Below are 24,197 nucleotides of genomic sequence, written 5' to 3'. Positions count from 1 at the left end.
ACATTGGTGCAACCAAGAACGGTTGATGATGAGGCAGAGCCTGTTCTTCTTAGTTTGAAAGATTCTTCGATGATACGTATACGAATTTTATATTCGGAAAATATTTTACACAAGGGTTTGTTATTTACACCATAAATGGATTGATTCTCAGTTTCTTGGATAAAATACACAGAATTTTAGCGGATTTCTTCAAGTTCTTCTTCAAATTTTATATGTTTTCCTCAAATACATTCATGGTTCAAGCATGCTGTCTGAAATTCTTTAATTACCAAAGAATATATTGTTTGATTTCTTTAGCTATGAAAGAAAAAAATATAATGATTGAGGTACTATTTTCAATGAAGAACAACAAAATAAGATTATTGTAGAAATCTGCGGCTGAGGCTCATTGAATGCTTTCAAATACCAAAGGTGAGGCCGTTATTAGTGAAAGAACGAGCCGAAAGTGGTTTCAACGCTTCAAGAACGGTGATTTTGACGTCGAAGACCAGCATGACGGTGAAAGAGAGAAGGTTTTCGAAGATGCAGAATTGGAGCCATTACTTGCTCAAGACTCGTGTCAAACGCAACAAGAATTGACAGGATCATTGGGAGTGACGCAACGAGTCATTTCAAAACTCCTGAAAGTCTTGGGAATTATTCAGAAACATGAAAATTGGGTGCCGTACGAGTTGAAGCCGAGAGATGTTGAACGGCGTTTGCTTGTGAACAGCTGCTTGCAAGGCAAAGACATCGCATTGTGACTGGAGACGAAAAATGGTTTCAATACGATAATCCTAAGCGCAGAAAATTTTGAGGATATCCCGGCCATGCTTCCACGTCGATGGCCAAACCAAATATTCACGGTTGAAAGGTCATGTTCAGTATTTGGTGGGACCAGCTCGGTGTAGTGTATTACGAGTTTTCAAAACAGACTGAAACAATCACAGGCGATCGTTATCGGACGCAATTAATGCGTTTGAGCCGAACATTGAATTCAAACGGCCACAATACAAGGAGAAACATGATAAAGTGATTTTAGAGCATGACAATGCTCGACCCCAAGTTGCGAAAGTGGTCAAGACATACTTGGAAACGTTGAAATGGGAAGTCCTACCCCAGAAATACCAAAATTGCTGGCAGATCGAAAGATTTGTTCAAAACAAGGGTTCAAAACATTAAAACCTCTCACTCTATTGAAAAAGCCAATCATAATCTCAAAACATAAATCAACGCAGGAGAAAAAATTTGAATTCAAAAACAGGATAATTTGATTTTCCTCAAACCTATTTAAAGAATTATGATTCTTTTCAGTTTTCATCAAATAAATTGGGAAACAGATCGGATATTTGAGAAAAAATTATCATAGGTACTTTTGTCAGCATGGATGTGTCAAATTGGTTCTTTTTCTACGTGCTTTATATGTTGTAAATCTTGAGATCTTCTTAATGGTGATATAAAAGTAAATCAAATTGAATATGTTTGTGTCCTACATCTCACAAATCTGCAGTAAAAATCACAAAAAAATTGGAAATATTTATCAAAAAAAATTGAATTGTATATGTCGATCTGTGAGTTCAGCGTGATATAGTAATCGAACTGAACATAATCCATCAATAAATCGTCATAAATACAACTCTACACGGCTACCCATAATTTTTTCGACATATTTTACATGACTTCCACTACCGCAGTTTACGTTCTATAATGGCGCTAAAATAACCAATATCGTTCAGAAAAACTGGATTGAAACACGTATATAGAGAACGTTCCCAATAAATAATGACAACCATGGCCATAATAGGTTTATAAAATATAAATGACTGGTGGAACCACGTCCGTGTCATAATAGAAATAATTTATTATAGGTGTGCTTACAAGCGATGATTATTTGCGATTATTTGTTACTGTTCTTGCAACGATCTCCTTACCATAGTGTCATTAAAGCGATTAAAACGATGGGAGAACAGAATGGCGTGTCCAATTGCAAGAAATTGAGGAAGGGTTCGTATTCTGAGGCACCACAACATGATTGCAAATTGTATGCATTCGATCTGTTTTAGTGTGAGTAAATTGTGCTCATTTGCATATAATAATTTGAAAGTTTGTCATTATCTAAACGTGATTCATTATTAATTAGAGCTGTAAATAGAATATTTCAATTCGATAATCGACCAACATAACATATGTACAACCCTCTACAATAACATTAATAACATCGATGTGTTCTGATTCTGAAATAACAACAGTATTGAAAAAACAGGAGGTGTTTCTGTTAGTCTCCAACTAACTGTAGTCAATTTGAACTACATAGGCGTACAACTCTGCTTCCGCAATTGTTTTCGAAATTCGAGGCTTTATTGTAAAAAACTGCCTTTCGGACAGTGTAGGAATCCCACGTTGAAAAAACTGATCATTTTTGGAAGCGATACACGAATCAATACAATTTTTCACTTCTTCATAAGACCTGAAGTGCTGGACAGCCAGGCCGTGTGCCATTGATCGAAACAAGTGATAGCCTGAGGAAGCAACGTCTGGGGAATACGGAGGATGGGGTAGGACTTCCCATTCCAACGTTTCCAAGTATGTCTTAACCACTTTGGCAACATGAGGTCGAGCATTGTTGCTGTAAAATCACTTTATCAAGTCTCTTGTTGTATTGCGGCCATTTACCTTTCAATGCTAGGCTTAAACGCATTAATTGTCTTCGATAACGATCGCCTTCGATTGTTTTAGTCGGTTTTAACAACTCATAATATACTACGCTGAGCTAATCCCATCAAATACTGAGCATCACCTTGGTACCGTGAATATTTGGTTTGGCCGTCGACGTGGAAGCATGGCCGGGATATCCCCATGATTTTTTACGCTTGGGATTATCGTAATGAACATATTTTCCGTATCCAGTAACGATGCGATTCAGAAATCCCTTCCGTCTTTGCCTTGCAAGCAGCTGTTCACAAACAAACAAACGCCGTTCAACATTTCTCGGCTTCAACTCGTACGGCTCCCAATTTCCTTGTTTCTGAATCATTTCTATGGCTTTCAGGCGTTTTGCAATGGCTTGTTGCGTCTCTCCCAATGATCCTGCCAATTCTTGTTGCGTTTGACACTTGTCTTGATCAAGTAATGCCTCCAATTCTGTATCTTCGAAAACCTTCTCTCTTCCGCCGTCATGCTGGTCTTTGACGTCAAAATCACCGTTCTCAAAGCGTTGAAACCACTCTCAGCACGTTCTTTCACTAATAGCTGCTTCACCATAGGTATTTGAGATCATTCAATGAGCCTCAGCCGTAGATTCCTTCATATTAAAGCAGAAATTTGAAAACTCCCGCAAATGATGAGAATTTGGCTCAGAAGCTGACATGTTTAATCGAGAATATCTTTAGGATGCAGACACAAATCGACTAATATTTTGATGGCGTTATGTTTACAAATACCTTAGCTTACTGTATGACATCTACGATCTATTTATTTCGACTACCATTTACCGCTACAGCCATCTGTTGCAAAACGGCAGAACCAAAGTGACTATAATATTTCCATCCTCAAAGTGCATAAATGATCAAAAAACCACGCACCCATTCTAATTGATTAATTGGTCCACACCGATGAGATGATTAAATCAAAACGAATAAAAAAAAGTTGCCTGCACGATCACTCTGAGGGCAACCTAACAACTCCTCCTCCTGGTAATAGTTAACTCTAAAATATAATTACAACCATGTTGGAGGGAACACACCTTCGCCGTAGCATGTAAGCGATTTTCATTAAACTCACAATTAACAATATATTATCTCAAGCTTTACCGTAAACTGCCCAATCAACATCACTTTACACACTCACGCAGACCTGAGAGATAAAGCTCAAAAACTCAATCGTTACAATCGACCTGGCATTAACCCATTACCCATTTCTAGGCGGTGGACGCTGAATGGAACCCAGCCCACTGCCGGCGTTTGTCAAGGAATGCGGAAAGTGGCTCATTTTCAGCAGAAATGCATCCAGAAAATTACCGCGTGGCCTTTGGTCTGCATTAATCATGACATCTAGGGAAAAAGCGATGTAATTTTTGGATTAAAGCGTTACGAGTTCAGTCGGCAACGCAGGTATTTATACATCTGCTGCATTCGTTCGAGAAACTAGGTTAGGTTAGGTAGTGATGACAGTAGGAATGTCAAATGTCAAATAAAACCACAGAGGTGATATAGAAACTTTTGTTGACGTTTCAAAATGTTAAAAACGTTCGAATTTCTATTGATGAGATGTTTTAATTGGCTTGCCATTCATTTTAACTGTTTTAGTGTCTTTGTCCAATATTTTCTCCTACATTCTGCAACACTAGGAAGAACACTTCTTGAAGTCAATGAGTTTGTTGTTATTGCTGATTCATTAATGTCAATTGTGCGTCGGAAAAAGTCAATAAAACATCAAATAAGAATTTTAACACCGACTAGAAGCAAATGACAAACAATCTCTACATCTCAATACAAATTATTCATAAGTAGGGATATATATTCTTTAGAGAAAGTGCAATACAAAAAAAGTTAATTTCAAACAATAAAGCATGTGTATATACCAAAATATCAGAATTAGCATACATACATTTCAACGTATGATACAAGAGTACATGAAAACCTCAGCAAAAACTCCCTGCGTACAGGTGTGCTGGCTAACCAGCACTTCCGGTCTCAAGAAAAAGTAAAAAATTGTATCGATTCGTGGATCGCCTCAAAAGATGACTAGACCAAACGATGGGAGAAAGTAGTGGTCAGCGATGGACAATACTTTGAATCATAAATGTATTACCAGTTTTTTACAATAAGGCCTCAAATTTCGGAAAAAACAGCGGGAGCAAAGTTGTACACCTATGTATACTATTTTTTCAATATCGAAATGAAACCTTTTATCGGAAAACCCATCAGGACTGCACCACATATAATTAAGACTCTAAGCAAACTACCGACTCAAAAACAAACAAAAAACCTGAAAAAACAAGCCCGACCGGTAAGATAAATTCTCGAAATGTTTACTTTCTCAATGCTCCCAAGCATCCAATAACTCCAGATCTTAATTAATTTTTTCCATTACCACTGTCAATTAGAGCAGCAGACTCAGCTGACACATCGTCCCGAAACATAATAATAACTCGAAAATCGCCGTCCGGAGCGAGATCGAAGCCGGGGAACAACAGCGTATAGACTGGCATAACTGCAAATCAGGCGTACGATATTTATAGATACGATCGCAAAAAGTTAACGGTCGAGCTTTGCAATAATTTTCTGGTATGCAACATTGGCGTATCTGTCGGTTGTTTTACCCTTATTATTCCGTAGTTTGCACCTCGTTCTCACATGCACCTGTGTTAGATCGATCTCTGGGCAGAACGTTGGGAACTCTGGACCATTCTGACGCTGATACCAGATTGAGTTGGTCTCATATACGTAATTAAGAGATTGATTGGGTCGAGAAGAAACTTCGGATTAAGAGAATGCGAGGCTTGTCTTTTATAAAACCCTACAAAAGTAGTAGTTTATTATTGGACTTCCGCAGGGATCAGTTTTGTCTCCCAAACTTTCTAATTTATACTTGTGTGACATCCTTGTTATTGTATCTGAGAAATTAATCTATGCCGATGATATTGCTCTTGTTTTTCGCCATTCTGATTACTGAATTATTGAAAATACTTCAAATGAAGCTCTAAAAATTATGGAAAATTATTTTCTCTAATTCTGTGGTTATTCCGTTTATTCTTCCACATCTTGTAGAACAAAATCGTGCGAGAATGTATCAGAATCGCACAGTTTTCATGGTTCTATTTTATTATTCTATGTTGGCACTCCGAACTTTCCGCTACGGCTTTATCTGTCAATTCATCAAATTGCCTTAAAGAAATCAGTTCTGCCAACCAACATTTTTCAATGCAAAAATCACTAAATTATATTTATGGAAATATTTCATTAATTTCAATGAAAATGCAATGAATTAGAGATAATAATGTATAATACTCGTACAGAAGGCTCATTCTACCACTCGTTCATTCCAAAACTCGCCACTTCGTGGCTCGTTTTTGAATTCTGAACTCGTGGAAGAATATCAATGCCTTCTGCACTTGTATTATAAATAACTATTCTAGATTGGCGCTTATGCCCTAATCCAAATAAAACAGAAGTTTCCTGTGTACATTTGAATAATCAACAAAATATAGAAACTTGAAAGTAACTTCATAATGATACTCCAAATATATTGAATCTCAAGGTTCACTTGAAAATTTTACGTTTGAAATTGACTTTGAGGAATGATATCTTTCAAAAATTAACTGGTTCTTCATGGGGTGCTGATGGCAGCACTCTTTCGTACGCCAGCTTTGGCTTTGGTTTTTTCTGCTGCTGAATACTGTTGTTCTGTTTGGTTCAATAGTGCTCATGTTCATTAAATTGATGCACAGCTTGATGTTCCTATGAGAATTATCAGCGGAACTATTAAATCTACATATTTGCATTGGTTACCAGTGCTATCACATGTACTTCTGCCTCATATTCGTAGACAGGTCTCAGTCAAGAAATCTTGGGAAAAATTTCATTTTCATATCTTACCTCCCAGATACTAAAACTGCCAGATTAAAGTCGTGCAAACCTTTATGGATTAATACCTTCCTTCAATTTAATGAGAGTGACAAGGAAATTTTGGCGTTCGCAATGGAGTTCTTGTAATGTCTTCAACAAAAGTCTTATCGTTGATCTTTCAGAGAAATTTTAAGGTTTCAATCTTCCTAGGAAATTTTGGTAGATTTTAAATCGACTTAGACAAATTAACCGGTGACAATGTTTCCATTAGGCTGCTGCCTAGTCCTTTCTGTGAACTAACCTTGAAGTGACCTCCACACCTCTTAAGACCGAAATTAATGGTTGTGTTGACGGAGCAATTCTGTTATTCTCTTAGAAAAAAATTGCCTGAAGGACATAAAATTATTTTAAGCGGGTATTTGCAAATGTTTCGTTTCTATTACTCATCGATGATCTCTTTGAACATGCTACATCATGAAAGAAAACAAAACAAAAATTGGTCCAGCCTTCGGAACTAGTGCTAATTCAACCTTTGTACTGCGAGAATAATATCCGTGAATATAAATTCTGAAACGGACATCGTCGATAAAACATCCTTCGACAATAGCCAGCGTTGCAAACACTAGAATAATGAACAAATTCATTATTACAACATGAGTTGCAAGCATCAGAAACGTGAAATTTATTCGATCCACCTCTTTTTAGCTGACGTTCAGGTGGAATCTACGATTTTATCGGAATGTGGAGTTTCATCAAGATAGTTATTGGTTATTTGGTTTTCATATTGCATTGTTTAACGTCGTAAATTGAAATATCTGCATGACATGTTGTGTGGTAGAAACTATTGACATCGATTTGATGAAAGTGACAAGGAAATTAGGCGTTAAGAATGGAATTCTTGTAATTCTTCAACAAAAGTCAAATCGTTGATCCTTCAGAGAAAATTCCAGGTTTCAATCTTTCTAGGAAAATTTCGACTGAACTGGTCATGATCGTTGCAATATTATGCTCTTGAAATGGCATTCTATTGAAAGCCCACAATGTGAGTGTGTTGTAAAGGGTGTTTTTTTAGAGCTATAGAACTTTAAATTGCGATAAAACAACGATGGATTATTCGATTGACATGAATTTTATTTATTCGCAAGATAATCTTGTGGCATTACATTTCAAATATGATTTCTGGCATATGACCGCCACGGCTGGCTCGGATGTAGTCCAATCTGGACGTCCAATTTTCGATGACTTTTTCCAACATTTGTGGCTGTATATATTTCTTGCTGGTTTTCAAGCTATCCATTCAGTTTCAATTCTCTACGTTCACATCGACCATTCGAAACTAAGACAATATAAACCGGTAGTTGTTTTTTTGCCACATCCATAAAAAAGACATCTACTGTAGCGCCTCGCGCAGATATGGCCAAGTACCGCTACCAGAGCATTACGACAAATAATTTTGACACCCGAGGGACTCATTTTGTACCGGCCGAGTTGTTGTTGGTTTTTAAAACTTCTAACGACTAAAATGCATACAAATAGCATGTAAATTACGGGTTACAAGCGTAATAAGATCAAGCGGGCAGCTTATTATGTAAGTGCCGCGGGTGGGAAAATATTTCGTGTTGGCTGTACTGATTCGGTCCATCAGTTTTTGTTTGTTGATGTAGCTGGCAGCAAATTGGTTTTTGCTTCTATGACGGTTTCTAGGGCGACTTCTGAATCATCATCAACACCTACTTTCTTCGAGATCTTGAAATTCGAAGCTAGTATGCATTGATGGTACAGGCCAATTGAAAAGTCCCCGGTCTACCATAGTAAAACACATTTTTTTGGCAGAATTCGATTTTATTATTCAACATAGTTGCCTTCGAGGGCGATACAGCGATAATAGCGATTTTCCAACTTTTTGATGCCATTTTTGTAGTACAATTTGTCTTTCGCTTCAAAATAGGCCTCAGTTTCGGCGATTACTACTTCATTGGCGCTAAATTTCTTTCCAGCGTGCGTTCTTTTGAGGTCTGAGAACAGGAAAAAGTCGCTGGGGGCCAGATCTGGCGAATATGGTGGACGCAAAAGCAATTCGAAGCTCAATTCATGCAATTTTGCTAATGTTTTTATTGATTTGTGACACGGCGCATTGTCTTGATGAAACAGCATTTTTTTTTCAAATGGGGTCGTTATATAACGATTTCATCATTTAAACGATCAAATAACGCTTTATAATAATTGCTGTTGATGGTCTGGCCCTTTTGAAGATTATCAATGAATATTATACCTTGTGCATCCCATCATACTGATGTCATAAGCTTGCCAGCTGACTGTTGTGTTTTTCATCGCTTTGGATTCGGTTCATCGTGTGCAGTTCACTCAGCTGACTGTCGATTAAACTCCCTAGTCAAATGATGGAGCCATGTATCATCCATTGTCACATATAACCGAAAATTCAGGTTTTTGCATTTAAACAGCTTCAAACACTGCTCAGAATCATTAATTCGTTGTTGCTTTTGATCGATTGTGAGCTCGCGCGGCACCCATTTTGCACACAGCTTTCTCATGTACAACATAAATTCGTGAATGATATGATGTACACGTTCAGATGATATCTTCCTAATGTCTGCTATCTCGATCAACTTCACTTTACGGTCATTCAAAATTATTTCGTGAACTTTCGTCGATGATTTTTTGTTCGATGATGACAGCCTCTTTAGGGCTTCCACTGCGTTCGCCGTCTTCGGTGCTCATTTCACCACGTTTAAACTTAGCATACCAATCAATGATGCTTGATTTTCCTGATGCTCTTCATCAAGCCAAGGAATCTCATCCTTGTTGACCTTTGATCTCAAATAATTTACAACAAAATATAGAGTAACCTTCATTCAGATGACTTGGTATTGAATTGAGCACATGTGTTACTGCTATTTCCTAATTAAATATTAACATTCTGCTATTTGTTACAAAATAGTTGTTACTGTTATTTGTTAATCGCAGTTTGTTATTTGATGCTGTAAAAATTGAATAAATTCGCAAACTAAAAAAATGGACTCAATTCGTCGTATTGAAGACAAATTTGAAAGAACGGTTCAATTCTTGGGACTAGTACACTTATATGGGCCACCCTGTATAATTATAAATTCCCGAAGCCGTTTTTTTCATAGATATACTGTTTTCTAAATCGAACACCTCTCACCGAAAACACCAAATAACTTTTTTTCTCGTCTTTTCCTATCACATCCTGACGTACCATAAAGATTCCGTTTTTCAACAACCGAATTATTCAAATAACGTTCCGTTTTTCAAACAAATACAATTACAAACAACGGAACAGTTACTCGTTCTAATTTCAATCGGAGATTTTCAATCGCAAGACAAAACGAATACGAATCCACTCGTTCTCTGGTCTAATAAGCGAAGAAAAGAAGTGGGCAAAAAGTCTTCTACGCCTTGATCAAGCTGTGAATATCGCTTCGATACACGGAGGTGTGAGAAAGCAATACGGAGGTAATCATGCATGGCCGTGACACCACTAAAGATGCTCATTTGTTAAGCTGTATTGTCGGCGATTGTTTTTAGCAGGATTTTGGGGATTGTTGAGAGTTGAATGGATGGAACAGATTGTTTTAAGTTGGGATTTGTTGTTCTGGTTGGGCTAACTGTATAACATATACCGGGTGTCCCGTGGTTTCAGAAAGTTGAGAGCATTTCACTCAGGTGAGTATCAATTGGACTCCGAAGTGAAATGATGGAGCCATGTTTCATCCATTGTCACATATCGACGCAAAAATTCAGGTTAATTACACTTAAACAGCTTCAAGCACTGCTCAGAATCGTTAACACGTTGTTGCTGTTATCTATTGTGATCTCACGCGGCACCCATTTTGCTTGCATCTTTCTTATGTACAAATATTCGTGAATGATATGATGTACACGTTCAGATGATATCTTCACAATGTCTGCTATCTCGATCAACTTCACTTTAAGGCCATTCAAAATTATTTTGTGAACTTTTTTTATTTTTTCGTCGGTGACAGCCTTTTCAGAGCGTCCACTGCGTTCGCCGTCTCCGGTGTTCATTTCACCACGTTGAAACTTAGCATACCAATCAATGATGGTTGATTTTCCTGGTGAAGACCCCGAAAACTCTTCATCAAGCCAAGATTTTGCCTCAACTGTATTTTTCCCTTCAAACATTCTGAAAAGAGATATTTTGCTACAAAAAAGAAAATTTCGGACCATTCTGTTGAATTTGTGATGCTTTTCCTCAAAATTGCAGGAATAATCTATTGGCTTTTAGCTATATTTGAAGTTGCATCGAATTCAACCATTTATATAGAATAAAAAACGAGTTTTTAGTGTTTTTCTCAACAATCAAAATTCCTAAACAGATCCTTTTTTGCTCCTTCATATTCTTTCATTTGTCTTCAACGAAAATTTTATTGAAATGTACTAAAACATTGTTATTAAAATTATACCAAATTTCAAAGAACATTCTCACCAATGAAACATTCCAATGCAGATCCTCGTTTTAGCCTTCATATTTTCTCATTTGTATTCAAAGAACACTTTATCGAATGTACAAAAATATTGGTATTAAATGGTGTGAATTTTCAAAGAACACTTAATGAAGTAATTGAAAAATAACCATTAAGTAAAGGACGATTAAAAAAATAATTGTACGATTTCTAAACCTTAAGTCTCTGTACATAATCTAAAAAGATTCTTCATCATCACAACTCACCATTAATAATAAACAAACCTCCAGATTCCCAAGAACCCACCCGCCAACAACAAGTGGCATAAAAAATCAACCAACAAAAAAAAAACTAATTGGAAACCGATACCAAACCAGTCCATCTGGTCTCCATACCGCTCACATCGATTTTCTAATACTCGTGGCGCGCAACTAGTACAAATAACCGTGCGTAAACCAACATAGTCATAATGACCAGGGTGAACCCCCATAGGGCGACAACAAATCCCCATAATTCCGCGAGTCGCATTAAATCCAGCTTTAATTTCATCCACAATGGGGCCCTATCAATAACGAAACGAGCGTGAACGGAACACCGATATACTTCGTTCGGTGGTACGCCGTAGGTGGCGCTGCTGCCGTCGCCGGATGTGGATGAGGTTTTCAACGCCGCTGATGCGGTCGATCATTTTGAGGTTTTGAAACGGAGATTTGCGGCAGAAGATTGGTAGGCGGTTTTTGCCAACTTTCACAGGAAGATTTCGTTGCGTCTTCCGCTGATAGAGTTCAGTTATTTTAGTGATGGTTTGACTTTGACGATCGAAGGAAAATGTCGTTACCAGAGTGTGAAAACAATCATTTTAGTGATTAGAAAACAAATTTGTTTCATTGTATACTGAAAGATTTGAATTCATATTTTATACAGGGTGTTCCTAAATTGAAGATAAAAACAATAACGACAGATTCCTTGGATCATTTTGAGAAAAAAGTCTCATAAACATGGGACCGCAAACGCTTTATTTTCGAGATACCTAGAGTGTTTTTTTTCTCAATACACATTCTCTTCACAAAATATTCTACTCAAGTTTGGCATAGATATTTCAATTTAAAGTTTTCATCATGTGATGCCGATTTTGGATGCAAATCTACAGAGTAATAATTTTTCAGGAGCAGTGCTCGCTTTATTCCTCCAGAACTTTGTGTTGGTAGAAAACTGGTAGTTGAGAAGAATGTAAAAAGAAACTTTGATCCTGTACTACACTTTTTGGTTTCTTGTAGCTTTGTCGTATCTTATACCGATTTCGAGAAAAAAATTCAAACAATTCTCTAGTAATCCTTAGGGAAATTCAAAATATTATGAATATAAGCTGTAATGAATGAATGAATTATAAGTTTTGGTACTTATTTACCCAATCTATAGTGAACATTAAAACATATTCGAAAAAATAGTAAAATCATCACACAAAAGGAGGACTACAAGCAACTACTACAAGTATCTCGAAAACAAAACGGCTGCGGACCCAAGTTTATAGAATTTTTTTTCTCAAAATTATCCAATAAATCTTACATTTTCCTTTTTACCTCCAATTTAGAAACACCCTATATAACTGCTGATAAACACGAGTATAGCAAATGATACTTAAATCGGAAGAAACCAATATCAATTGTACATTGGCAAAATTATAAAGTGTTGACAATACAAACTTCAGAAATAGCCCAGTTTTGAGTACGTTTTCAAGGTACAATCCGTTGGAATCTCTGACGTCATCAATGACGTCATTCCATTGATAAAATGAATATACCATACAAGTTACTCCCGAATGGAAAGTGCTAGAGATTTGAAATTTTCAGGGTTGGTTCAGAGTTCGAATATTTCTGTTTGGTCGTTAAAACGTAAAATTAAAACCCATATGAAATATTGTTTTCTCAATAATTCAAAAAATATCCATAGGATTGCGCTGAAGTTCAAAAATTAGATGCAATCTTCAGCCCAGGTTGTTAAACAATATCGAAGAAGAGACTTAGCCAGTGAATCGTTTACCGTCATCAAACTCTTCTAAGATTAAATTCCCCTAAGGATATAAAATTTACGCATTAGTGCTCTCAAACTTTATTCACATATTTTATGTGGTCAAATCATCGTAAATGTTGGTCAATGACCATATCCAAGTAATTTCTTGATGATACTTCTCCCTTCAGCGGCAAGCAAAGATGCTTTTATGGCAATCAGTTTGAAAAAGATTGAAGACACTAGCGATGATCACTGACGGTATTATGCTCTTTCTAATTTCAACATTTCTCAACCCTTGCGAATTATATATATATAAAGTTAGTAAGGCATATTTACACTCTATTTTGGGATTAGTGGTTCCCCATTGCGGAGAATCCTCAGCTTCCTCGGTGGCTTAGTCGTTTGAGCATCGGACTAATTAATCGGAAGTTGCGGGTTCGAGTCCCGCTCGAGGAGGTACTTTTTTTAGAATCGAAAAGTTGTCTGAATTTCGTGAAATTTATTTCACAAATTGAGTAAGTTGCTTAGAACGTAACATAGTTTGTTTTCTAGGTGTTTGAGGTGAGAATAAGTATTAGAATTAAAATGGATTTTATATGATTTTTAAGCTGTTTGTTTGTTGTTAGTTGCAGAATGAAAAAAAGTGTAGTAGGAAGCTGAATCAGCAAAAAACGTCCAACATTATTCTGTATAATATCTAAACACGAGGCGACGATTTCAAAGACTCTATAGTACTCGTAATGTTCATGTTATGAGTACCCTTTTAATTTTCAATGAAATCTAGCTTCGTGACCCCAGCATTACTCCCAGCAATGCCGCTCCCGACAAGACTATATCGCATATCTATCTAGTCTCCCAATCATAATTCCTCATGATCCCCAACATTTCTGACGTACCATTTCATTCCAGCGTAAAAACGCACAGTGGAGAGTATGATCACGATGGACTGCCAGCCCGGAGGTCACGGAGGTCATCTGGGACACTCCATGATTCTAGATCCGTCCGGAGGGTCGATGCATCAGATTGGAGGCGGCAACGGCGACCAAGACCACAAGAAGAAGAGTGAGTTGGCACTTTTTGTTCTTCTTTTTTTTCCTTATATTACGGGCCCATGTAGAATTACATAAGTTGACTCATCGATATTTCATGTCGTTGTTGTGAAAAGAGGAAGAGATATTGTTGTTATTCTTGTATTCTAGGAATTAGAAGTAGAGACGATGTTGCCATTGTTGTGTTGGTACCGTTGAAGGTGGATCGTGCAGAGCGTCAGAATAGGACTGGAAGCGCGGAATCTTTATAGGCGTTTAAAGAATCATTTTGTTAACGATGTTGTCATCTTCAGAAATTGAAAGTTACTCATAGTAACTTTTAGTTAGTCGCTTATAAAGATTTGGTTAGAAGTAACTTCAGTATAATATAGTAACACAAAGACAAGGACAAAGAAACTGCAATAATTAGAAGTAGCTGTTTAAATTTTAAATTTTTTTGGTATAGCAAGGAGTAAATGATTAAATTTGAAGAAAAAAATCATAAAAGTTTTTTTTATGTAAAGAATTTTTGTAACTTCAATATCGTAGTCGTTTTTTGCAAGTTTTTTAAATTTTACAACAAACCAGCTGATCCAAAGTAGATGTTTACTTTTTGTTAAAATGCCTAGAGCACGTGTACGTGGAATTTATCGCCAGCTAAGTGAATTTGAAAGAGGTCAAATTATTGGTCTACGGGAGCCGGGGTTGTCATTTCGAGAAATCGCTAACCGTACGAACTGAAATCCAACTTTTGTTATCAAATGTTGGCAAGCGTGGTTTGATAATGCCCAAAATCGAAGAAGAGTAGGCGTTGGACGTCGAAGGGGCCCAAATGAAGTTCAAGATCGACGTCTAAGACTTATGGCCATTAGAGACCGATTTGCGACAACTCGATCTTTGGCTGATGAGTGGTTAGGAGAACAAGGCCATCCTGGAACTGTCCGAATGGTTTACCGCCGGATAAGTTCTTTTGGACTGCAGCATTATCGACCCTATCTTGTGTTACCTCTGACGGTTGAGTATCGTCGGCAACGATTACAGTGGTGCAGAGAACGTCAACATTGGAATGTGGAATGGCATCAGGTCGTCTTTTCTGATGAATCTCGATTCTCCTTGGGTGCACATGATGGCCGAAGAAGGGTTAGGCGACACCGGAGAGAAAGACGTGAACCTCAGTTAAATGTTGAGCGTCATGTACACCGGACTGTAGGCACTATGGTATGGGGTGCTATTGCACATGCAAGTAGGTCACCTTTAGTCTTACTTCGAGGTAATATGACAGCGCTGCGTTACCTTCAAGAAATAGTGGAGCCATAATATGTTCTCCGTTACCTTTACCGAGAACTGAGACATGAAGTACACCTAGCTTGGGATAGTATCCCTCAAGAAGAAATTGACCATCGTATTGCATCAATGCCGAGACGTGTTGGGTAGTGTATAGATAATCGCGGTGGAGAAACACATTATAAACAAATTTATTGAAAAAAACCCTCATTTTTTTCTCCAAATTTCAATCATTTAAACCTTGCTATACTTTCTATGTTTCACCAAAAAAAAAAATAATAAAATTTTAACAGCTTCTTTGGGTGTTGCAATTTCTTTGAGAGTTAGTATATAAAGAAAGGAAACTATGTTACGTGGAAACAGTAAACATTTACGTAAACCCGCAACTTTTCAAACTCTGCTCAGAATAAATCGTATAAGGAAAGCTTCGATCTCCGCAAAATCGAACGAAATTAGATATTCGTGCACCTCTATAGAAATCTTTTCCGCACACGTTCATTCAAGGAGACATGAGTGAATGCCTGATCGGCCCGAAGAAGTTATATACGGGGCAAAACTGCGCTTCGATTCCATCTCTAATGACCGCGTCAATCTGAAATCCCTGGCTAATTTGGGTTACTGGGTTTAGCAACAGCACGGACAGCAAATTATGATCGTGTAGTTGCAGAACGAACGTGCGGTAATGAATATGTAAATGGCGCGAAGACAATGAGTTTCTAACAGTTTGTGGGAGGCGGCAGAAGCGGCGGCCTAGAACTCTGGCATCCTGATGGCTACTGTGCGCTCTGCTACAAAATTGTCGTTTAAGTTCGTTTCGGGTAGTTTTCTTCTTTATTTGAAATAATGATTTTTCATCTGGAAATAATTGTCAGGACAGACAAGTTTTATTTCCGGAAAAAGTACCTCCCTGAACGGGAATTGAACCCGCAACCTACGAATCACTAGTCCTGCGCTCTAACCGATGAGCTACCTAAGAAGCTAAAAGTTCCGACCGCATACAAAGAATCCCTTTTCCCCTAGTCATATTTGATTCTGGGAGAAGCGCTTCCTCGTATGCGGTTGACACTTTCAAGTTACAAATCAGATAAATTCAATTCAAAAGACCTTATCCAGTGGTAAACCATTTGGATAGTTACAGGATGGCCTTGTTCTTCTAATCACTCATCAGCCAAAGATCGAGTTGTCACAAATCGGTCTTTAATGACCATAAGTGTAAGATGTCGATCTTGAACTTTTTTTTTGTGCCTCTTCGACGTCCAGTGCCTACTCTTCTTTGATTTTGGGCATTATCAAACCATGCTTGACAACATCTCGTAACAATAGTTGGCTTTTTGTTCGTACGATTAGCGATTTCTCGAAATGACAACCCCGCCTACTTAGACCAGTAGACAACTTAGCTGGCGATAAATTCCGCGTACACGTGCTCTAGGCATTTTAACAACAACTGTTGTTGTTGAATTTTTAAGAAAAACTGGGGTTTCATTTGTCAGTTCTGGGACTTATTGAGTGAAGTGTTACTTATCAAATTATATTAACGTAAGAGATGCATGTGTCCTTAACTTCTCTCATTAGTGACCGTCAATATAAAACCAATAACCTAACAGAACCATTGTAAATAAAAATGAACTTGAAAACTCATTGTCAGGGCATTGTTCGAGTCAGATGAGGGTACCTTGTCGGAAACAATGTTAACAACGATTAAACATTGTTCTACTATTGATGTCGACTGAATCATCTCTCAGTAGTCAGTACAGAAAACTTTTATCTCTTCTTATGTAACCGACAGATTGATAGACATTCAAAATAATAATTTGTTGAACTGTCATTACTTTTTCTATGTTTTCATACTCATGACCATAGAAATAACTAATTCTGCTTTTTCTTCCCAGGAGATGGCTCTCACGTGGGATCTTCGTCGAGCGATGGTAAGTACACCCATAACCTCATTGTCCTTTACGTGGATGTAGGAAGAGAGAACCATATCTTCTAAGAATAACAGCCCCGAGTTTAATTCATATCCGCATTTACAAATGGGCTCACTTTATCTCCCAAGAATGACAAAAACAAGTAGATAATCAATGTGAAACACCGATATATCATAGAACCATAATATGGACCAGAGAGTGTCTATAGCACACCCTTCTATTCTCTGCGATCGTGTAGGCGCACCATAACGATAACGAGTTTTCATTTTTCGATAACCTGTCCGGCCAATCAGAAACCGACGCTCTAGAATCTAGAACTGTATGGGATTTTTTCGCGATAGGCTCATATATCAAAACAACTATGCAATATGCGATACTGGAGCTTGGACGTTCATAATCAATTTATTACTAAGAAAAGAAAGTTGGGTTCGGTATGCCGATTGGCTTTTGTCTAGGTCCGTAACGGGAATTCTGACTGCTTGATTGGCTGAGTGGAAATTCAATGGGAAAACTCTTCGGATATCACTAATTTCCCAAGTAGTTATTCATTGATTAGTGACGCTTCACTACTAATTAAAATACTCATCGCAGCATGTTTGTTGGTTGTTTGAAATCGTTAGTCGAAAAATCATTCGCTTGTGTCTAATATATGCGATTCATCCTTTCACAATTAAAAAAAAATCAAGATAAGGCGAAATCAATATTTCTTAACAAGCCAGTTGAAAAGTCCCCGGTCTACCATAGTAAAATGCATTTTTTGGCAAAATTCGATTTTATTATTCAACATAGTTGCCTTAGAGGGCGATACAGCGATTACAGCGATCTTCCAACTTCTCGATACCATTTTTGTAGTACGATTTGTCTTTTGTTTCAAAATAAGCCTGAGTTTTGGCGATTACTTCTTCATTGGCGCTAAATTTCTTTCCAGCGAGCATTCTTTTGAGGTCTGAGAACAGGAAAAAGTCGCTGGGGGCCAGATCTGGCGAATACGGTGGATGCAGAAGCAATTCGAAGTCCAATTCATGCAATGTTGCCATTGTTTTCATTGATTTGTAACATGGCGCATTGTCTTGATGAAACAGCACCTGTTTCTTCAAATGGGGCCGTTTTTTAACGATTTAATAACGCTATATAATAATCGCTGTTGGTGGTCTGCCTCTTTTGGAGGCAATCATGAATATTATACCTTGCGCATCCCAGAATACTGATGCCATAACCTTGCCAGCTGACTGTTGTGATTTTCCTCGCTTTGGATTCGGTTCATCGTGTGCAGTCCACTCAGCTGACTGTCGATTGAACTCCGGAGTGAAATGATGGAGCCATGTATCATCCGTTGTCACATATCGACGCACTTAAACAGCTTCAAATACTGTCCAGAATCATTAACACATTATTGCTTTTGATCGTTTGTGAGCTCACGCTGCACCCTTTCTGCACACAGCTTTCTCATGTACAAATATTCGTGAATGATATGATGTACACGTTCAGATAATATCTTCACAATGTCTGCTATCTCGATCAACTTCACTTTACGGTCATTCAAAATTATTTTTTGAACTTTTTTGAGTTTTCCGTCGGTGACAGCCTCTTTTGGGCGTGCACTGCGTTCGCCGTCTTCGGTGCTCATTTCACCTCGTTTAAACTTAGCATACCAATCATTGATGGTTGATTTTCCTGGTGTAGACCCCGGAAACTCTTCACCAAGCCAAGTTTTTGCTTCAACTGTATTTTTCCCTTCAAAAAGCAATATTTTATCAGCACACGAAATTCTTTTTTTTTTTCATCTTTTTTCAAATAACAAAAGTAGCAACACTTACAACGCAATATCTCACAAACTAATGGTCGGACTGCTGTCAAATTTTAACACGTATCGTTTGAAGGTTGGTACTAACTAAAAATCATATGGATTTAATTCTAGCACCGACATCTGGGCATCAGACTGGGGACTTTTCAATTGGCCCAATATGTGGTCCACTCTATATAATATGGTGAATACTTAGACGTAAATTGTACTTGATTTTCATAGGATTTTAGGAAAGTGGGTTATCCAAAACTAAAACCAACTAATGCCAACGTTTCGCGGATATATTTCCACTTCTTCAGGGCAAAGTTGAAACTTATGTGTAGCTAATAGATGAGAACATCCATACATAAATTGGACTGTAAGGTGCTGGGTTGTTGAAGTTCGAAGGACCATGAAATTTTCCACACTATTTATTGAAGTAGGTTTATATATACAATTACACAAGGTACACTTTACAAGATTCGCTTAACTAGTTATCGAAAACTATGAATCAGTTCCACGCACTTATCCAATTACAATTTACCGACTAGGGTCTAATGAAGATTTTGACCGACTGAAGGATCTTTTTTAACCACGTGGCGACTAGGCCAATATTTAACTAACTTGAAATGTGCAAGCTGAACACTGTGTCTCAAGGGACGAGAGCAACGACGAACTATACTAAACTGTACTTGACTTGTACTTACTAGACTGTATGTAGAATATACTGAGCTGCCTTGAACTCGAACTAATTGATGTGACGGTTCCATTTCTTCCCCCACCTCGACCTTTTTGTCGAACCATCGAAAAGGGTTAAGAACATAGAAGTGCTACAGATAAAACGGCCATAGTTAAATTATCATTATAGCCAGTCGTCATTAAAGGACTACTGCGCGTAGCACACAAATAAAGTGCGCCGAATTATCTATAACTAACTTCAGGGGTGATTCTTTGGACAATGGCGGCGCTGAGTTCTACGAACCTTGATCAAAACTTAACATTATGTTTTTCACATAAAAGATCTTAATATGAGCTTGTTGAGCAAATTGAAACAGAAGACGTAAAGATCAGTTAAATAATGAACTTCTTCTTCGTTTCTAGTCGTGTTCGAGTGAGTTTTCACTTTCTTCCTTACACGATGTTTCTTTGTTCTTTCTCACAATTTCCCTTTCAACAATTCATGTCGAGCAGACCTACAATAACAAAGATTTTCTTGTCTTGATGCTCTAGCCTGAGTATTACGCGAAGTTAAGCTTCAAGGTCGTGTACTTTATCTTGTTTCTATAATAATAATAAGAGCCGTGGGAGACATGGTTAGGTAATGGTTTTTGGGAACGTCCTTTATACTGCCTATCGTGTGAAAATATGTTAATGGTACTCCCTTTGTTTAACTGAACTAGACGTAGATGTTCTGTTGATAGTTTTTGTGTTTTTCCTATACAGTCTGCTGCAGTAATTTGAATTATAGTTCATCGCGTTTGTGTTTGTTTCAAGGTTGATCTGTTTGTTTTCTTTTTTATTTTACCTCAAAGTTCACAAAGGTAGCATCCATTTCAAAATGGCGGACAATCAAAAATGAGTAGTTGTGATTGATGTTTCCGTTTTTAGTGGTGAACAAAAAAGGATAGACAATTCGAATACATCTTCAGCTGAGATAACTGTTCATTTATGTCACTGTTTTATGCTTATTTACGACCACTCTGACAACAAAGATAATTGCCTTCTCATTACCACTGTATGTTGAACTTTATTTGTTGATGATTTCATTTTGAATTCGGCTAGTGAGACAATGGTTCCTCTGTAGTTGGAAATATAACAATAAGTCGAAAACGTACTAGGAATTGGTGAATGATATGCCATGTCAAGGGTTCTTCAATAGAGTGATACTCTGAGTAAAAAACATAGATAGAGGGAGCGAATGTCATTTTCATTAAGCAAATTTTGTCCCCAACATGAACTATCAAATTTGACATGAAGCGCGCGGAAATGAAAACGTATCAGTGATACGATATTTCATTCAATCCGCGAGTTTCTCCAAAATGAACGCACTTTTTATGTCCCATAGTGAACAAACGTTTCATATTACCTAAAAATATATTGAAATAAATACCTAAATATATCAGAAATTTAGAAAACAAACTTCAAGCGCGCCAAACGACGTGAAACAACCGATGACACTAGGAGAGCAAAAGTTGCCAGACCTTGGATTTCGGCTGGTAGATACAGAAAATAATAAATATTCTGTTTATTATAAATTCGACAATTTGGAAAAATATCGGATTCCAAATATTCAAATTTGCAATTCATAATGATATAGCAAAATTGTGGATTTGAAAATAACGGGTGTTTTTTTTCGAGGTATATAACTTTAAGTTGGCATTACTGTTCAAGATGGCGACCGATTCAACAGCTGTCAAGTGATTTATTCTCAGTTTGGTTTGGCAATCCATCACGAATAAACTCACGCCTGAACAACGCTTGCAAATAGTGCAATTTTATTCCGAAAATAATGGTTCTGTGCGGAATACGTATCGCGCACTACGTCCATTTTATTTTGTTTAGCGATGAAGCGCACTTCTGGTTGAATGGCTACTTCAACAAACAAAACTGCCGCATTTGGAGAGAAGCTTATGCTCAAGTGTATGTCGAAACACCGTTACATTCGGAAAAACTGACTGTTTGGTGCGCTTTATGGGCTGGTGGAATCATTGGTCCGTACTTCTTCAAGAACGATGATGGCCAGAACGTTACAGTCAATGGTGATCGGTAAAGAGCCATGATTACTAACTTTTTCATTCCTGAATTGAACAACCATGATGTCCAGGAGCTGTGGTTCCAACAAGACGGCGCAACATGTCACACAGCTCGTGCCACATCGATTTATTGAAAGACACGTTTGGTGACCGCCTAATTTCACGTTTTGGACTTGTGAATTGGTCTCTAAGATCTTGTGATTTTACACCGCTGTACTACTTTCTGTGGGGCTATGTAAAGTCATTGGTCTATGCGGATAAGCCACAAATTCTTGACTATTTGAAAGACAACATTCACCGTTTTATTGCCGATATACGGCCACAAATGGTGAAAAAAGTCATCGAAAATTGGACGTCCAGATTGGACTACATCCGAGCCAGCCGTGGCGGTCATATGCCAGAAATCATATTTAGAATGTAATGCCACAATATTATCTTGCTGATAAATAAAATTCATGTCAATCGAATAATCTATCGTTGTTTTGTTGCAATTTAAAGTTCTATAGCTCTAAAAAAAACACCTTTTCCAATTTATACTCTCTTCAACAATGTTTAGAAATTTTTGAATTGTTACATCGAAAATCAGTGCTTATTTTTGAATATCTAACCTAACCTGAGCCAACCGTTCAAATGAAAACAAAATGATCTCACTGAATAATTTATATATTTTTATAATACGAAGTGTTCTTTAAATGACAAAGTGACCTATGCACCTGCTTTACACCTATTTGCTATTTGATCTGCAGAAACGGTAACACTTCGGCTATTTGTTAACTGACAATTGTTATGATGGTGCAAACTGCACGCCGAGATTTTCCAGACGAAATCGTGAGTCAGTAAACGCGGATAAGGAACCTACAATGCGGCTCTAAAATATATCAAATCACATCCGTGTTTAACTAGTGCTTGTCCATTTTCTGTAACGTCTGTCGAAACGTTCTGATTGGCTGACGCGCCACAACACGGCATAAACAATCTAGCGAAATATATTGCGGTAGTTGGACTCGGTGAATAAAGTGAATAATTTATCCTCAAAAGCGTAGGAGGCTTAGTATGTAATTAGCCGTGTTGGAATTTATAAATAGAAAGTAGTGCAGCAAACGTTGTTCAACCAGCTAGGCCGGCCGATGCAGCTTGATAAAGTACAGAGAGATGGGGGGGTATCGGAAAAATCCGCGAATGTGCTGCGCTCTCTGAGAACCGGAGATTAGCAATTCAAATCCCCAATTTTAAAATTTCGATCGGAATCGGCGTTAGATCTACTGCGTAGCAGGATAACGGAGATAGTGCGGGATATATAGCCGGTCTGTCTGTATTCTGTAACGCTGTAATGTTGGTATCGATTCCATTGCGCTAGAGAGCAGTGGTTTGTTTATTTCGCCATTGTGATCGGCCCACGGGAACTTTATGGACCGTTTTCGTTTCTCGCGTGCATGTTTGTTGGCTCTGGTGAGCTCCCAGAGACGTGGGGGTGCTTCTTTGTCGGTTGCTTTTCCTTCGAGGAAAGCGGTGAAGTCAACATTCGCGGAAAAATTTATGATCTTTGAGACATTTCATCCAGACCGGTCACCCTTTCAGATACTGACCAATCCCAACGCTGTTTAATATGATATTTTGCATGAAATTCACACAGATCTTACATCAACAAATACTACATGTAGAAGGTCGTAATTTTGTGATAGATATAACGTACCATGGATGTAAAATGAATATTCGGTTGCGATTATCGTAATGAACTCATTTTTCGTCTCCAGTCACAATGCGATGCAGAAATCCCTTACGCCTTTGCCTTGCAAGCAGCTGTTTACGAGCAAACAAACGCCGTTCAACATCTCTCGGCTTCAACTCGTACGGCACCCAATTTCCTTGTTTCTGAATCATTCCCATGACTTTCAGTAGTTTTAAAATGGCTTGTTGCATCACTCCCAATGATACTGCCAATTCTCGTTGCGTTTGACAAGAGTCTTGATCAAGTAATGCATCCAATTTTGTATCATTGAACGCCTTCTCTCTTCCACCGCCATGCTGGTCTTCGACGTCAAAGTCACCGTTCTTGAAGCGTTGAAATCACTATCGGCACGTTCTTTCACTAATAGCGGCCTTACCGTAGGTATTTGAGATCATTCGACGAGCCTCAGCCGCAGATTTCTCCATATTGAAGCAGAAAATTAAAACCTCCCGCAAATGAGGGGAATTTGGTTCGTAAACTGACATGTTTAATAGAGAATAACTTTATGATGCAGACACAAATCGACTAATATTTCGATGGCGTTATGTTTACAAATACCTAAGTATTGTATGACATCTACTATCTATTCATTTCGACAACCACTCACCGCTACAGCCATCTATTCCAAAACCGCGGAAGCAAAGTTGTACACCTAAAATTTTTTTTCATTCGCA

The 24,197-nt window shown here is 37.8% G+C and overlaps 1 protein-coding gene across 4 annotated transcripts in view; it reads left to right on the top strand.

The window, feature by feature from the left end:
- Window positions 1-24,197, top strand: part of LOC123672681 (paired box protein Pax-5) — a 154,401-nt gene that overhangs the window by 10,795 nt on the left and 119,409 nt on the right. For all 4 annotated transcript variants that reach the window (XM_045606895.1, XM_045606892.1, XM_045606890.1 and 1 more), the window contains exons 2-3: window positions 13,931-14,083; window positions 17,223-17,258. In XM_045606895.1, the coding sequence (XP_045462851.1) occupies window positions 13,954-14,083; window positions 17,223-17,258 (166 nt within the window). In that variant the 5' untranslated portion in view covers window positions 13,931-13,953. The remainder of the gene's footprint in view (window positions 1-13,930; window positions 14,084-17,222; window positions 17,259-24,197) is intronic.

This window comes from Harmonia axyridis, chromosome 2 (genome assembly GCF_914767665.1).
Source record: "Harmonia axyridis chromosome 2, icHarAxyr1.1, whole genome shotgun sequence".
Lineage (NCBI taxonomy): Eukaryota > Metazoa > Arthropoda > Insecta > Coleoptera > Coccinellidae > Harmonia > Harmonia axyridis.
Note: the sequence above shows the minus strand (reverse complement) of the source record. Positions and strands in the feature narration are given on the sequence as shown.